At 34.5% G+C, this 17,985-nt stretch overlaps 1 protein-coding gene across 2 annotated transcripts in view; it reads right to left on the bottom strand.

Annotated features, from left to right (window-relative positions):
- Nucleotides 1-322: 322 nt before the first annotated feature.
- The window catches only part of LOC106874712 (activin receptor type-1), an 80,661-nt gene continuing 62,998 nt past the window's right edge, over nt 323-17,985 (bottom strand). For both annotated transcript variants that reach the window (XM_052967082.2, XM_052967084.2), the window contains 6 exons: nt 15,538-15,718; nt 12,370-12,566; nt 6,938-7,037; nt 4,983-5,603; nt 2,682-2,812; nt 323-1,054 (listed from right to left, as the gene is read on the bottom strand). In XM_052967082.2, the coding sequence (XP_052823042.1) occupies nt 929-1,054; nt 2,682-2,812; nt 4,983-5,603; nt 6,938-7,037; nt 12,370-12,566; nt 15,538-15,718 (1,356 nt within the window). In that variant the 3' untranslated portion in view covers nt 323-928. The remainder of the gene's footprint in view (nt 1,055-2,681; nt 2,813-4,982; nt 5,604-6,937; nt 7,038-12,369; nt 12,567-15,537; nt 15,719-17,985) is intronic.

Here is a 17,985-nt window from a genome sequence, read left to right as displayed (position 1 = left end):
GGAAAACATTCAGAGTTTATCAGCTTCAAACTTGTATCGCAAAAACACACACACTCACATGAGAAAATGCACACATAATTCTCTACTGAAATGGATTTTATATATATATATATATATATATATATATATATATATATATATATATATATAAAGAGAGAGAGAGGTACATATATATATATATATCTTATGGGTGGGAGAAAATACGGTTAGTAGGGAAGGAAAGGGATGAATCAAACATTATTCAGGTTTTATACAAGTGTTCAATGACTAAAAAATATGTAAAAAAAAAAAGTTAATATAATGAAAAGGAATAGACAACATGTGTGAATGAATCCTTTCACAAGATTGATGATTGGTTTAATAAAAACTATGAAACTAATGATGTATCGCAAAAATATTGCTGAATGAGGTCTGTCTGTATAGATTATATATTTAGATATGCATATCTGTGTGTGTGTGTGTGTGTATATATACATATATATATATATGCATTCACCCACACAATATGCATGTACACATGCAGATATGCATGCATGCATTTGTGTGTGTCTGTGTGTATATATATATATATATATATATTTATACATATATACATGCACACACATAAGTACATATATATACATGTGTATACATAAACACACAAATATATAATACACATGTACATAGATGTTTGTGTATGTATATATACGCACACACACATGCATGCTATGTACACACACATACACTCCCTTTCACTCATGTATTCATACATATGTATACCCACAGAGTGTATCTGAATTCATATTTTTGTTTGTAAAAATGTAAGCGTAAATGCATACACACTTGTACACATGTCAGCAATGACCGTGTGTACAGAATCTGCCTCTCTAAAGTACACAGCTGTTAAGTCTCTGACAAGTGTTATATTGGAAAGTCTTATTTATAGTAATTAATTGTCATCTTCAGGTTTATTCATATAACGCTGTAAATTCTTCTTAACACGCAGCATCGACAGTCTGGCTTTGGGTTCATGGCGCCAGCATTCTTTCATTAATTTGCCCACCTGGTTGAGAATCTGCAACAAAAATATTGACATTATTCTTTAAAAAAGATCTCCAAAGATTTTAATGCATTTATTAAAACAACGTTAAATATAAAATCTGAAATTTATGATCAAGCAATGTCTTGAACTGTTTACTTGTCTTCACACCAATTAGTTGGTAATAAGTACCAGAGATGGTTATCTATGATATACAGGAGTTGTAAAACATGTAAAAGTCAACAACTGTGGTTTATACAGACATTCATAACTTTCGTTAGATACTAATATATTCATAGAACAATATAAGTACAAATAATCAATTTGGTACATAACACATCTAGGAGAAAAATGAACCTGGAAGCAATCTTCAGAGTATATAATTGGTGTGTGTGTGTGTACGATTTTTGGATTACCTCTTTTTCAGCATTTTCTTTTGTTGCATAACCCAAATTAGCTTTGATCAAGCAAACATACAATCATAGGAACACAAGCTATGTGCAGCCTGTTTTTTTGTCTGGAATACTGTACCTGAGCTATATTATTAAATATACTTTTCCTTTTAACATGGTTGGGTGTGATTTGAAGGAAATTTGTCTCCCACTTCTAGCACAGAGAAACCAATTAAAGAATGATATACAAGTAAAATAGAAAAATGGTTTCTTAAGATATATTAGACCATCATCATCATCGTTTAATGGTCATGTCCGCTTTCCAGACTGGTATGTGTAGGATGGCTTGACATAGAGCTGGCTAACAGGGAGCTGTCCAGACTCCAGCTATCCGTTGAGGCATGACTTTTATGGCTATCTTCACTTAAACATGGATGGTCTGTAAGAACAAACTTTACTGTGGTAAATACCATGAGAAAAGCTTTCATACTGGTTTTTGGTGCAAAATGCACTCTTGTTTATATCACTAGCAGGGAGATATACAAAAGCCAATGAGAACTTCTCTCATGATATGTACCACAGTATAGTCCATTTAACAGAACATCCACATTTTAGTGGGATAAATATTACCTTTCAGCATTAATACTGCCATTGTTACTAATATATATAATTGATATATAACTCCATCTCCAAAATATCTGAAATCATTTGAATTAGTTTAAGATGCTTCAAAGTAATATATTGCATAATTTCAGTGAACAGTGATTTCAAGAATGTAATAGCATAATTTAAAGTACACAAACTGTTACATGTGTATGTTAATCTGACAGCCTGTTTCTTCCATTGTAGGTACTTCACAGAACACAAAATCAATGATTTTTTTTTTTTACAAAGTTTTAAATGAATCAACACCTGCATATAGAGACTTATTTTTACAGACTCTGGATGAATAGAAAAAGCAAAACTGATTCCATTGAGATTTGAACTCAGAACACTAATATCTTTCTGAAGTAAAAATTATCCAATGTGTCATTTTTATGTTTATGCACAACTGAAGGAGATTGACTGCTGTATCTAGAAGTGAGCAACTGCATAGAGGCTCCTACATTGTTTGTCTACTTTTGTAAAGCTGATGGTATTACTGATTCACAATCTCATTATAGCACTGGTACTGGTTACACTGATCCAGAAAGATATTGACTGTAGTGAAGCACAAAACTTGAATGCTGTAATACATCTCAAAGCTTTCTATGAACCTAAAATATACTTACAGGATCAGTAGTCCATCTGTTTGGAATTATGGGTCGTTGCTGATCAACAGAAACTACTTTTCTCATATCCTCAAAACTAGGATCGCTTGGAACAACATCCCAAAATGGTGGCTTGTATTCTTCAGAAATACCTGCAGAATAGAAGAGAAAATTATTTATCAGTATTATTGACTTGAATAATTACATTAATATTTGTATCATGGACGTGTGAAATAAATAAGAAATTTGGAACCTTGGACAACTGTCTTCTACTATAGCCTTGGACTGACCAAAGCATTGTGAGTGCATTAGGGAGACAGAAACTGAAAGAAACCTGTCATATATGTGTGTGTGATTGTGTGTCTGTACCCCACCACCACTTGACAACCAGTGTTGGTGTGTTTATGTCGCCATAACTTAAAGATCTGGCAAAAGAGACCAACAGGATAAGTAACAGGCCTAGCAAAAAAAATTTTTTTAATAAGTAGTGGGGTCGATTCATTCAACTAAAAATTCTTCAAGGCAGTGCTCCAGCATGGCCACAGTCTAATGACTGACTGAAATAAGTATAAGAAAGAAAAAAAATTGATTGCTTGACTCTTTGTAGTAAGAGATATATGACTTAGAAAAGTACAAACTTATTGACTTAAGGATAGGAGAAGCTGGAGTTATAATGCTGACACTTTTGACCAAGTGCATTTCTGAATTATCTTAGTTAAAACCTAGGCACAAAACAGCATTCTGCCATAAAGTACTTTTTATCTCTATAGCATCAGCTATTGCAGAGCAAATGTTGAAAGTATTTGTCATAGAGCGTTGATGCATTTGAATAACAATAACTGAAAATGAACAGAAATATGTTGAAAGTAATATCATCTCTTGATACCAACTTGCCCCAGACAACCTCTGCTTCTGTAACACAAAACTATCACTTTCATAAAATATTCATGCCTAAATTTAAAATTCCATCATGAATCTATGTAAGAAACTTTTGTTAAGTTATATTACAAACACCAAACTTAATGGAGAAGTTAGTTTAAAAACATCCCTTCAGTTTTCAATCATTTATCAAAGTGATAGAAAATATATGTATATAGGGTATTTCACTGAAAATGCGGCCACAAAAGGGTTAATTAATACAATTTTTTTTTTACTTTTATGTTTACAGTTTGGAAACCACATTATGTCGTTGGTAAACCTACCTCATATTATTTCACTTCAGTTAATTTCAAAAGAAGGGAGGATGAAAATTAACTGCATAAAGGTAGATAACTTATAAAATAGGCTCTAGGAAAAAATTCTGATAAATATTGACTAACCTGTCAGTGTGGTAAAGCAAATAGGAAATGTTTCTTTCAATATTTTAATAGATCTAATTATTTAGTACTTAATTAATTACATGCTATGTTTCATGTTACACACATATATACATTTCTATCCATTTTTCAAATAAATATTTTACTCCAAACTCATATAAAAGCATTAATAGGTCAACATAGATCATATAAAACAAACGACACATTTCTTTTCAATATATATATTTTTATATATATGTATAAATGCAAAATTCTATTTTTAGAATTTATCAATATGAAGAATAAGAGCAGAGTTTCACCCTAAATTTGGACAGTTGTTGTTTGCTCTAGATCAGTTTAGACTGAGCAGAAATGATGAAAAGAGGTTCTAGCTGTGATCATTGCATCTTTTCTAGTGGTAGGGTATGATTTTTAACAGACAAATCAAAAACGACTGCTATTTTGAGCAGGTCAAACGACCACATATTGCAGTGGTTCTTAACATTTTTTCTATTTTCTGATGCACTGGAGATCAGATAAAAAGTTAATGCTGCACTTTGCATAAAGAGATAAAAACTTAGGAAAATATTATTGCTTACCTTATTTTATAAATCACACATGTGTGTAACAAATTTATGAATAAGATGTTTTTCAAGATGCTTAAGCATTAGTGTTGATTTCCTGAAACCTCAAATAATATTTTTAAACAGTGCTCTACTTGAATAACTTCTAAGGCTCCTCCGTTTACTTATACTAAGATATTTTCTTACTTTGAAGTGGGCAATAATTTGAAAATTGATTGCATTGCAAAGTGAATTTGGGGCAGAACTCATGAATATCTCAAAATACAAACCCATCAAGCTTTACACACACATACATACTTCAATAAACAACATATACACAGCAATAAACGACACATACACAGCAATAGACAAGTAAACATTATTTAATATATATTCAGAAATATTCTGAACATAATAGAATTGGTACAACTTAAAAAAAAAAAAAATCAATGAAGTTGAATTACCTCCAAGAGCACAACGGCGTGTTATTTCCCAGAGAACCAGACCAAAGGCATACACATCAATACATTTGAATGACTCAAATAGAGAAGTGTTCAAATGATCATCAAGGACCTCGGGTGCCATGTAACGTTTTGTCCCCACCTTGGTGTTGTTACCAAGATCTAAGATGTTCGTTGTTTGACTATGTATGACAGCAAGTCCAAGATCACCAATGCAACAGGAGCCATCTTTTTTGACCAGGATATTCTTCGACTTAATATCTCGGTGTGCAATAGCAGGCTTTCCTTGTTTTCCAAGAATTTCCGAATGAAGATGAACCAGACCTGCTGCTGCTGAATAAGCCAAAAGCAGCATCGACTGATGGTTTAAAACTACTCTCTGTAAGTAGTCATAGAGGGAGCCATTGACATGGTAGTGCATGATGAGCCATAGCTGAGTGCATGAGTTACGACTGGTCATGTCTGATGCTAAGTATCCAAGAATATTATCATGACGTAGTAAAACAGTGTTATAAATTTCAGTTTCACGATCCCAGCTGGCTTCATCACGAGAAGAAAATGTCTTAACAGCAACAACTTCACCATGATAGGTTCCTTTCCACACTTCTCCATATCGTCCTTTACCTGAAATCAAAACAAAATTTGTTAATTTAATGTAATTTCTTATATTGGCATAAAGCCACACATTTGTGGGAGGGAGTGTAATGAATTGAATCAATGCCCAGCACCCAGAGGGGGGTGAAAAGCAAAGTCAATCCTGACAGGCTTTAGAGTCAGAGTATACACAAGGTATTTTCCCTGGCTATTTTTGCCTTTTAACTACCTTTTCTCTAGAAAATTTTGTCTTTCCACTTTCTTTTAACACTTTAGCATTTAAACTGGCCATATCTGACCAAATTATCCTGTCTGTTTTATGTTCAAACTGACCCAATCCAACATTTTACACCTGCCTTTTAATGTCTTTCTAAAAATAGACAATCACATCATTGAAGCCATGAGATAATGCACGATTAATTCAAAACAATGTGAATAAATAAACTTCACATTTGACAGGACAATCTGAATGCTAAATGTTTATAACAATAAAAATAAATATATTTATCTATCAATTTAATATAATTTCTTTCCTGACTTTTACCCTATGCAAAGGATTATTAAGAATAGCAGCATACACAGTATTACAAGAAATTATATTCCACACTGTTACTAAGCCATAGTTTTGTAGAAAGTCAACAAAATTAACAACACAAATTCAAAACATTAACAAATAATTTTACAACTTACTCACACTCTAATTACATATTTTTATCTAAACAATTTTAACCATTCGAAGGTGTTTAAAATCAACATTTTAGTAACTGCTTAATTGTTTGGTAAATTTTAATCATTAATCGATGATTTAAATGCACTGTTTATCACTCAATGTGATCTGGTGCTCAACTAGATCACATTGGTGCTCAATTAAAAATAAATAAATGCTTTGTTAGACGCTTTCTGTTTCCCTCTTCCACTTTTTCGTTCCTTTTTTTTTTTTTTTGTTAGACACTGGCAAACAAACTCTGTCTTGGTTACAAACATTTTCTTTGCTTAGACGCTTTCTGTCTCCCTCTTCCACTTTTTCTTTCCATTTTTTTTTTGTTAGACGCTAGCAAACACTCACACAGTTTGACTTCGCCATGTCAACAAACTTCAAAATTGGTAAAAGTTATGGTTGAAAATCGATTTTATAGCTATACGTGGGTACCTCTAAGAGAAAAAGTTGATGAAAATGCAGATAGGGTCATGACGAATCTCCTCCTAAAATTGGAGCAATATGCGTGCTAATTTGTGGACGTGCATAAACTACATTCACATACACACACACACACATCCTGCCTTATATTTATATGATGTCAATATTCTTTGGTAATCTTATGCATATAATTAAACCATATAGAGTCAAGCTTGACAATACTTACCAATCATTTCAACCATCATGACTTGTCTGGCTACAGTACTTTGAACAAGAAAAGGCAAACCAGATCCACTTCCAGATGTTACTGATTGTTCATAATGCTCCTGTAAAAACACAAATATATTGCACAATCTTTGATTTCAAAGCAACAAAAACACATCACAAAATAACTATAATGTCTAGTTTAATATGGTTACTTGATATGAACTGTTATTTTTTCAATCTGAATTTACTCTCACATCATCACATAAAACTGAAAATTGCATTTTGCTGAATGGTCAGGATATTGGTTTAATAGCATGGGCATGACTGTGTGGTAAGAAGTTTGCTCTTCAACCACATAGTTCCAAGTTCAGTCCTACTATGTGGCACCCTGGGCAAGTGTCTTTTAACATAGCTCAGGGCTGACTGAAGCCATGTGAGAGGATTTGGTAGCGGGAAACTGAAAGAAGCCTGTTATATACATATACACATGTGTGGGTCTTTGTGTATGTATTGTATTTGTGCTCCACCACCGCTTGATAACTGCTGCTGATTTGTTTACATTCCTGTAACTTTGATATATATATATATATATATATATAGACATGCCGGTGGTATCTGAAAAGCACCATCTGAACATGGTCGATGCCAGTCCTGCCTGACTGGCTCCTATGAGTGGTTGGTGTTACGAAGGACATCCAGCTGTAGAAACCTTGCCAGGTCAGATTGGAACCTGGTGCAGCTAATTGGCCTGCTAGCCCTCAGTCAAACCGTCCAACCCATGCCAGCATGGAAAGAGGACGTTAAATGATGATAATGATATTGGGTTGGCAAAATAGTAATTTTGGTTTTTTTAGTGTGAAATAAAAGTCATTTTTTTTCATACAAAGAATGAACTTTAATCAATATATTTTCCATTTTGTTTGATTACCTTTTGCCATCTTTCTGGCAACTTGATGACTCCATGCTCATAGAACTTCTGGTCCTTAGCCAAAAACTGAAGCAAGTGTAATTTCAGGTCATCATCATTATTGAAAGTTTTACCATTCAAAGAAATAAATGGTAAATCTGATGGTGCAAGGTCAGGGATATATGGTGGATGTAACACCACTTTCCAACCAAGTTCTAATAATTTTTCAAGAGTTAGCAAAGACGCATGTGGTCTAGTGTTGTCATGGTGGAACAATTCTTTTATGATATGCCAATTCTGGCCATTTTTCTTTGATTGCTTTCTCTAGTTTCATTAGCTGTTGACAGTAAACATCTGAATTAATTGTTTGGCTCCTTGGAAGCAGCTCCAAATACACAACACCTTTGTAATCCCACCAGATTGACAACATGACCTTTTTTCGATGCGATTCAGCTTTCAATGTGGTTTGTGACGGTTCATTATGCTTGGACCATGATCGTTTCTGATTGATGTTATTGTAGACAATCCACTTTTCATCACCAGTGATGAATAAAAGGTCAATTTCATTGCATTTGAGATGCATATTGCAAATATTGATTCATTGTGTTGTGAATCTCTTTCAATTTATGTGGAACCCAAATATCAAGTGATATTTTAAGTGATTTTCAGTTGTTGTGTGTGATACATTTAAACTCACTGCAATCTCTCACACAGTTATATGACAATCAGATTCAATTATGGCTTTGATTTGGCCATCATCAACTTCATTAAGTCAACCAGAATGTTGGTCATCCTTTAGTAAAAAATCTCCAGAATGGCATTTTTTAAACCATTTCTGACATGTGCGTTTTGTTAAGCAATCAACACCATAAACTTCACATATCTCTTTGTGAGCCATAGCAGCTTTCTTGCCTTTATGGAAATAAAAAAGCAAAGTATGGCGAAAATGTTCGTTTTTGCATTCCATGTTAAAATTGACACTGAACTAACAGCTGTAAAGAAAATTATGCACAATTTGCTTCTAGAGTAAGCTAATAGTAACAGCTACCAAATGTCAAAAAGGAAAAATCATAACATTAATAAAAGTCATTCAAAAAATACCATAACTATTTGCAAAAAATGAAATTACTTTCTTTGCCAACCCAAGATGTGTGTGTGTGTGTGTGCATACGGCCTAATGGTAAGAGTGGTGCACTTGTGATCATAAGATCATGATTTCGATTTCCAAGGTGGTGCATAGTGTTCTTGAACAAAGAACTTCATTTCGTGTTGTTCTGTAATCATTTCAACATCTGACATGTGGTATAGTGTGCATCTGTACAGGAATTGTTGATTTAATGGAGAGGGTGAGCTAATGTTCAGCACAAACATTTGATCACTATAAAAAAAATTATCTGTGCAGGTTGTTCAGCAAAAAAGTTATGGAGCCCTCATCTGTCATTTATGGCAAGAAGAGTCCTGTTACTGTTAATACTTCATTTAGAGAATTAACATTGCTTATATATATATATATATATATATATATATATATATATATATATATATATATATATATATATATATATATATATATATATATATATATATATATATATATATGTATATATATATATATATATATACATAAAATCATCAATATTTTAATGTCTACTTTTCCATGCTTGATATTTTTGGAGGCAACTTCTTTTTAAAGCTGGATGCTCTTCCTGTCACCGACCATCACCAGTGATGTTTTCACCTAGGCTGGACATGTTTCACGAAAAATTGCAAACAAGTGGCACTACTTCTATGATGGTAGTGTTTACTTACAATTAGCACACTATGTCAAGACAAGGAGACACACATACCAACAACAGGCCTCTTTTTCAGTTTCAGTTTACTAAATTCACTTCTAATGCTTTGGTGAGCTTGAAGCTATAGTTGAAGACACTTGTTAGGTGGGATGCACACACAGACTGAACTGGAAGCCACATAGTTTAGCAATAAAGTTCTTAACTACATAGCTATGTCAGTGCATATATAAGCGATGCAATTTGTTACAGAAAATACATTTTAAGTTTGAGTTCATGCCTAATGAAATAATTAAGCAATCAGACAATATACATTGGCCAAAAGTGTTGAAATGTTCTGGATAAAGGTTTCCAGTAGCTGCATGCCGACAGAGGGAGGCAGATTAAAAGGGGCACAATTCATAAATTTAAATGAGTTCTTTCCCTTTAATGGCTGGAAATACCAATATAACCTTGCTGTTGTTCTTTACGCTTATGTTCTGCTTGTTAAGGAGGAAACCAATATCCAACAGGCAATAAAATCATCATACCACAAACCCATTCCTATTCTCTTATACATTCACTTTGTGACATGTCATCACCCAGCTGACACTTGTTCTTGTCCCTCTATCATATTTTAACCTTTCAACACCTTATAAACAATCATCTCCCTCAATACTATATCCCAATTCAGTTGAGAGGTTTTGTCTTGTGAGTTACTTGGTGACCTCACTTAAGCCAGTGCCATGGCAAAAAAAAAAAAAACTGATACACATTGTAAAATGGTTGGCATTAGGAAGGACATCCAGACATAGAAATCATGTCAAAGCAGTCACTAGAGTCTAACCCAGTCCTCTGGCTTATAAGATCCTGTTGAACTGTCCAGCACATGTGAGCATAGAAGACAGTTCAACATATATGGAGGATTCATTTAGATCAAAACAGAAAGGGGAAAAATTTACTTGATTATGTAAAAACGTAAATGATATGTGAAGAGCAGGTGAAAATTACATGTAGAATTGTATAAATAGATGGTAGTAACAAATTTCAATTTTCTCTAGACACTGTCAAAGTGCTAACATTTTGTAAAAATTTTAAACATTGCATTTAGATAGAATAATGAAAGATTTTTTTTTTCTTTAATATGAGGTGTTTCTCAACTGGAAAGAAATTGTATTTTTTGGTCCAACCTTTAAAAAGCCTGCACATCTCAAAGATTTTCTAGTTGATACTGAAATCATTAGCATATTCTTTCAAAGGCAAGATATTATGCAATTTTGCTACATACCTCTATTCTTTTGTATGCCCAAATAAAGAAGTATGGCTGAAGTACCATTATTAAAATTTACCTTTTGTCATATCTATGTAGTGTTTTGGCATTACATCAAAGTTTGGTGAAGATAACTACTACCTCAGAATTATGATGGATTGAATGGACATGCACTAATATTCCTGCATGTAGAGATAGCCTTAATAATTTACTAGTGATTAGATTCTTCATATTAATAGTATAATGGAAACTCAGTTTAAGAATGTTTATATTAAATATCTTTTTGTAACTATAGTTAATAGAGAAATGCTTATCAACTAACACTAGTAATTTCTTGGTAATATTGGACATAATATTAAACAAAAAAAAAATTATTTTGATTAAAAAACGAAGTAAACCAGCTGATCAAACAGCATTTCATCTTAGTCTGAAAAGGCAGGGATTAAGAACATGAATCATCTTGTTTTTGGATCCACTAGACTCTAATACTTAACTATAGCTGGGGGCCTGCATAACCAAAATTATTGTTATATGACAAACTAGATATCCTTTAGCTAATATTATTTATTAAGTTTAAAAAATTACGGGTGGGTGACTAAAGTCTATTTTCTAGAAAGGACCCAATACACATACACACACAATAAACCTCCATTCAGTTTCTGTCACAAATTCCAATCACAAGGTATTGGTCAACTGGAGTTTATGGTAAAAGCCACTTACATAGAGTTGGGCATAATTGGAATCAACTTAGAACCACATAGGTGTGAAGTAAACTTTTTAACTACATAGTCATACTGTACCCAAGATTGTAGTCAGGTTTTGAACAGTTAAAAAGTGCCACTCCCTAACAGTTGAGGGAACCCGTGGAAGAGGTAGGCCCAGGAAGACCTGGGCTGAGGTGGTGAGGCAAGACCTTCGAACATTGGGCCTCACCGAGGCGATGACTACTGACCGAGACCTTTGGAAATGTGCTGTGCGTGAGAAGACCCGGCAAGCCAAGTGAGATCGTTGCCAGGGCCCCTGGACTGGCTCTTGAGCGGGTGGCACATAAGATGTACCATCCTGAGCGTGACCGTTGCCAGTACCGCCTGACTGGCCTTGTAGGGTTTTCGAGCGAGATCATTGCCAGTTCCCCTGGACTGGCTCTTGTGCGGGTGGCACATAAAAGACACCATTTCGAGCTTGGCCGTTTTCGTGCGGGTGACATGTAAAAGCACCCACTACACTCTCTGAGTGGTTGGCATTAGGAAGGGTATCCAGCTGTAGAAACTCTGCCAAATTAGATTGGAGCCAGTTGTTGCCATCCGGTTTCACCAGTCCTCAGTCAAATCGTCCAACCCATGCTAGCATGGAAAGCGGACGTTAAACGATGATGATGATGATGATGATGAATTCTTATGACCAGTATTCAAATACATTACACAATCTCAATTTGATTTTTTATTTTTTTATTTTTTATAATAATAAATGGATAAAATATTTCAAATTGAATAAATTCTGCTTACCTTCAGTGAACTCTTCTCATCCTTGCTAGCTTTACGTTCACTATCTTCTAAAAGGTATGGTTCTCGTGCACCAAAATCCTCCATTCGACATTTGTGCTTCCATCGAATATAAGCAATGAAAGCCAGTATTGCAGCATTAAACAGAGCAATAACTATGAGGATGCTTAATAGAAGCACAAGTGAAGGATTCTTTACCGCTGTTTAATGAAAGAAACAAATATTGTTTAGAGAAACGGAATGGTTTTAGAATACTAGTTGACTGTTGACAAATACAAGTTGTATTAGGCTAGAGCTACAAGAACATAAATAAAACAGGTAAATGTAAGTCTCTATTTTATTGTTCACTGTTCTAACAACCAGAGTTGAAACTTTGTTTCCAATTGTAATTTTATACTGGACGTTATGTAAATTGTTTTTTATTATTAACTTCAAAAATATCAAATACAAAACTGGTTAGATTTTGTGAAGTTGATTAATGACAAGGAAATCTATGACTAGATGTAAGAAGTTATGAGTATATATATTTGGAACTATTCCTGCTGCACCAACTGTCCTTGAGAAATAATTCACTGATTCATGTAATTGAATGGTATGGAGAAACTATTTCATATGAGCTATAGTTATTATATTAGAGTCCTTTTAAAGTTAATTTTTTTCTGTTAGCTCTAGTTGTATTATAATTTTCTTTCAGTTTCTCAAAATATTGTTTATCCAAACAATACTTAATATTTATTGTTGTGCAATACAGAAACAGAGTTTGGTTGTCATTTAAATAACTTCAGTAAGATTTCTATCAAATTTAATATAAGTCTGACAGTCAAAAAAAAAAAAACATTTGGTGATGACTTTTCATATAGAATTATGGAAGCAATTCATTGTTGTCATGTATTTGTATGCTTTGCAGCATGATGACACTACAACAAAAGGCTTCCAGATTAAGCGAGTTCTCCCATTAAATGAATCCATAGCACTACTTCATTTGGATTTCCTCACAGCACTTTCTTGGCAGAGATATTGGGGTGATTTGCTATTGCCTTCCCCAACTGAACGGCCATTGACCCACAAGGAGCTTATCCAACCTCCTCACAAGAGTAGCAAGCTATTCAAGTGGAAGAGCTAGTTTAGTTGTTGACCACTTGACCGTGGAACAAGTAGTTCTGGTTTACATGGTACCAGTAGCAGGTCTCATCAGCCTGTGATGAGACAATCCCTGACCTGACTATACGAAGCAATTACAAAAGAATTCAAATTTTCAGTGATAAGAATATAGGCGAAACAAACGTAGTGGGGTTACATTATTGTAGTGGAAATTCCATCTATTTTACTCCATATTTTAATATGGAGTAAAATAGATAATTTTCCTAGAAACAACTGGAACTTTGAAATACATATTTACACATCACACAGGGAGAACCAAGTACAAAATAGAAAATTTTAAGATGTCATAACATTTTGTGATGTTAATATGAGTGGTGATTAGATTAAAATGCAATCTATTCTGAATACTTACTTAGGGTAAATGATAAGACTTCTTTGTCCCACTGTTAAGGCACAGAGAAACCACTTCAGTTCTATAGAGTATTGGATCATTATAACAGGAGAAAAGCCTGTTCTGGCTGAATTATAACATATTAACTAGAACAGGATATAACTTCATGAAACAACTATTGGTATTTAGCCAGTGAAAGAGGTGAGTTGGCAGAAATTATAAAAGAGCTGGATTGCAATCTTTATGGAAAAGTGTTGCAATCTTTATGGAAAAGTGTTGCAATCTTTATGGAAAAATTTCAATCCAATGAAAGCAGAAAAGAATCAAGTACTCAAAAACTGATACACATCATCTACATCGCAATGAAAGTAATACAAACGGTAAAAATCATCACAAGTAGAACAAAGGAATTCTCACAATGTAGTAGAAACAACATAGCAGAAACAATCATGTTAAAAAAAAAACTGAGTCATCACAACAAACCAAAAATATGTGGAGAGAGAAAAAAGACAGAAACGATGACCATGCAAGAACCAACATGAAACAACTATTCAAAGCCTCACTACAACAAAAACATATTCCTGTTCTAACACATAATGATATGTAACAGAACAACACACATTACAACAGAGTGGGCAGAAGAAAATCAAACTAAAAGAAATGACCACAAAATATGAAAAACAAATCAGCAAGGACCAGTGGAAATATCTTCCCAAAATACAAATAAACAAGACATGGCTGTGTAGTTAAGAAGTTTGGTTTGCAACTGTATGGTCTTAGGAGTGATCCTACTGTGCAGCACCTTGTGTTAGTGCCTTTTCCCATAGCCTCAGACCATCAGAAGACTTGAGAATGAAATTTGGTAGAGAGAAATTGTGCAACAGCTTGCTGGAGGGATCATTCTGGTTTATGGAAGATATAACCTGTAACTTGGTTTAACACTCCTACCTGACTCAAAGATGACTTTAGTGGAGGCTACTGTGCTGCAAGTATTTGAGCTAGGTGCCCAATCTGAGGATACCTTCCTCCATACAATTATAAAGGTCTTGTAAAGGGTCTTGACTGCTGCCCTTTCTCCTCTAAGTCAGTGCTCTGCAACGGGTATGCTGCGGCACACTGGTGTATCATGAGATGATGCTAGGTGTGCCACAAAGACACCTAACACAATTTTTTCCATATACTTTTAGTTATATTCTTAGTTCAGGTGTGTCGCTGAATTTTGAAAAGAATATAAGTGTACTTCAAGTGAAAAAAGGTTGAGGAGCACTGGTCTAATTCAATAAGCTAAATACAACTAGAACTCCCAAGAAATTCTTTCCAGAGAAACAAACCCAAACTTGAATATTGTAAGTAACCTAATCTATTCAGTTGTCTTAGCAGTAATGAGGAACAGGAACACTGGGTTCTTTCAACAAGAAATGCCCTCTTGCTAAAATCACGAGAAGTATTTTTTATAATCATAGTTGAAGTAGTGAAGTTGTTCTTATAATCATTGTTGGACAGGTACTAATAAAAAGAACTACTGATAATTTGAGCAGATGACTATAAAGTATCAAATACTGAGTACCATAAAAAGCATCAACATCAAATCTAGTTCTCTACTAGCTGCACCACCACTACAATAGCAATACATAGCAATATCAAATAAAACAAAAAATGTTTTAGTGTACATAAATTACCTGCAGTAGTTTCAGGAGGTAGTGAGAGGGTCGTATTGGTGTTGCACCAACTTTCATTGCAGCATTCAATTAAATACGTGACACTCTGACTTGGGTTGCAACTAAGCAGTTCTGGTCGTTCAGTGCAACCTTTTTGATGGATTACTTCCCCATCTCGCTCACGAGTGACGGAAGAAAAACACTGTAAAGAAGGTTGGAGATAAATTTATTGACAAGAATTTAAAACATGTATAATAAAACTATTACAACTACACCCCCACCTCCTACATCCTTTTATTTTTTTCTACAGTAAGGTTTGTATATTTGTTTCTTTCTGCGCTGGTGGCACGTAAAAGCACCCACTACACTCTCGGAGTGGTTGGCGTTAGAAAGGGCATCTAGCTGTAGAAACTCTGCCAAATCAGATTGGAGCCTGGTGCAGCCATCTGGTTTCACCAGTCCTCAGTCAAATCGTCCAACCCATGCTAGCATGGAAAGCGGACGTTAAATGATGATGATGCTAAAGACTACTGACCAGACATGAATATGGGTCTTTTACTCTTTTGTATGAATAATAAGTTTGAAATTACAATGAATAACAATAAGAGGTAAACTATAAACATAGTGGAAAAAGAAGAAAATAAAAATGTAGCACATTTCTCTTGTATTTTAAACTTTTCACTGCTAACTAACATTTTGGTTTTTGTTGTGTTGACCTTTAGACCTTTGGAATGCAGACCTTTTTCTTTTTCATCAGTATATATAAAATTTCCAAGAACACTAGTATTATAGCCCCAAGTACTATACTAAATAGAAGGGAGCCAAGGGTGTATCCCAGCTGAACACCTACTAGTATCTTTTACCTTTTACTTGTTTTAGTCATTAGACTGCAGCCATGATGGGGCACTGCCTTGAAGAATTTTTAGCCAAATGACTTAACACCAGTACTTTTTGTTTTAAAGCCAGGTACTTATTCTATTACTCTCTTTTGCTGAACTGCTAGGTTATGGAGATGTAAACACACCAACACTGGTTGCCAAGCAGTGGTAGGGGACAAACACATACAAACACATGAGCTTCTTTCAGTTTCCATCTACCAAATCCACTAACAAGGCTTTGGTCAGCCTCAGGTTATAAGAGAACACTTGCCCAAAGTGCCATGCAGTGGAGACTGAACCGAGAACCATGTGGTTGGGAAAATACATGGCTTAAATGGTTCTCATAAGTCATTTACTTGTACCTAGTATGAAAGGCCTTCTTCAGACCAGTTAATGCGAAGTGAAATGGTTTGTTTAAGCTTCTGAAGTGGTTTAGCAAAAAATATGGCATTTGTCTTTTAACAGCATGGCACAAACCGTAACTGCATCTTTTCCAAGCTAATTGTATCAACATTAGCTTTGGTAAAACCTTCAGCAACTGAATTGATGCCCTCTAGTGTAATTGGATGCTCTCTAGTGTTACTTGATGGTTATACTGCTATGTTAGTCCTTTGAGGATAACATCTTGCATGACCCATCATAGAAGCTTCTAAATGGTGGTCTACACTAGAAATAGCAATCAAATCTTCCTCAACTCACACAACCTACTGCTATAAGGAAAGGACTCATTGGATAATGTAATCTTACATACCACTAAGATGACAGAATGTTGTGGTTGAAATGTCTTTGATTGTAGTCTGCTTGATCATGGCTGACCCAGGGCTAAACATCAACCTAACAAAACTTAATATTTATCACAACTGAAAAGTGGATGTTGTGTTAAAACACAGAATACTGTGATAGTAACCATGAGAGAACCTCTTATATAGTGTTGTGGTGCATATAAGCAGTCGTTTACAGTGCTAGTGGAAGCAGTCACTGCTACTTCCAGCCATCAGGCATCTACAAATGACAAGGCCAAAATAACATGATCTGGTAGTCCTGGCAATGGTGATGGTGGTGATTGTCTCCTGCTAGCAATGTAAACAAGAGTGCTTATATGCACCACAAAACCATATGTGAGGTTTTCTAATGGTAACTATCAAAGTATTCTAAGTGGTGATAAATATTACCTTTTGGTATTAATACTGCTTCTGTCGCTATCATTTTTTAATAAGCCCACTGGTGATTTGCAACACCAGAGCCTGGTTAGGCACTGCGATTCCATGTATATCACTAGCATAGCAGTTGCTGCTATTTCCATTGGTTAAGTGTCTACCATCGATAATGCCAAGGAAGGCCAAAATCACATGATTTGGTAGTCCTGGCAGCATTGATGGCAGTGATTGTCTCCTGCTAGTTATGCGAACAAGAGTGCTTATATGCACCACAAAACCAAATGAAAGGTTCTTTCATGGTAACTATCAAAGTATTCTGTGTTCTAATACAACATCCACTTTTAAGCTGTGTAAATATTACCATTTGGTATTAATACTGCTTGTGTCGCAATTAATTATTTTTTAACAACTTAACAAATTGAGTGGCCAGTATA

The sequence above is a fragment of the Octopus bimaculoides genome, chromosome 4 (assembly GCF_046866305.1).
Source record: "Octopus bimaculoides isolate indiv1 chromosome 4, ASM4686630v1, whole genome shotgun sequence".
Lineage (NCBI taxonomy): Eukaryota > Metazoa > Mollusca > Cephalopoda > Octopoda > Octopodidae > Octopus > Octopus bimaculoides.
Note: the sequence above shows the minus strand (reverse complement) of the source record. Positions and strands in the feature narration are given on the sequence as shown.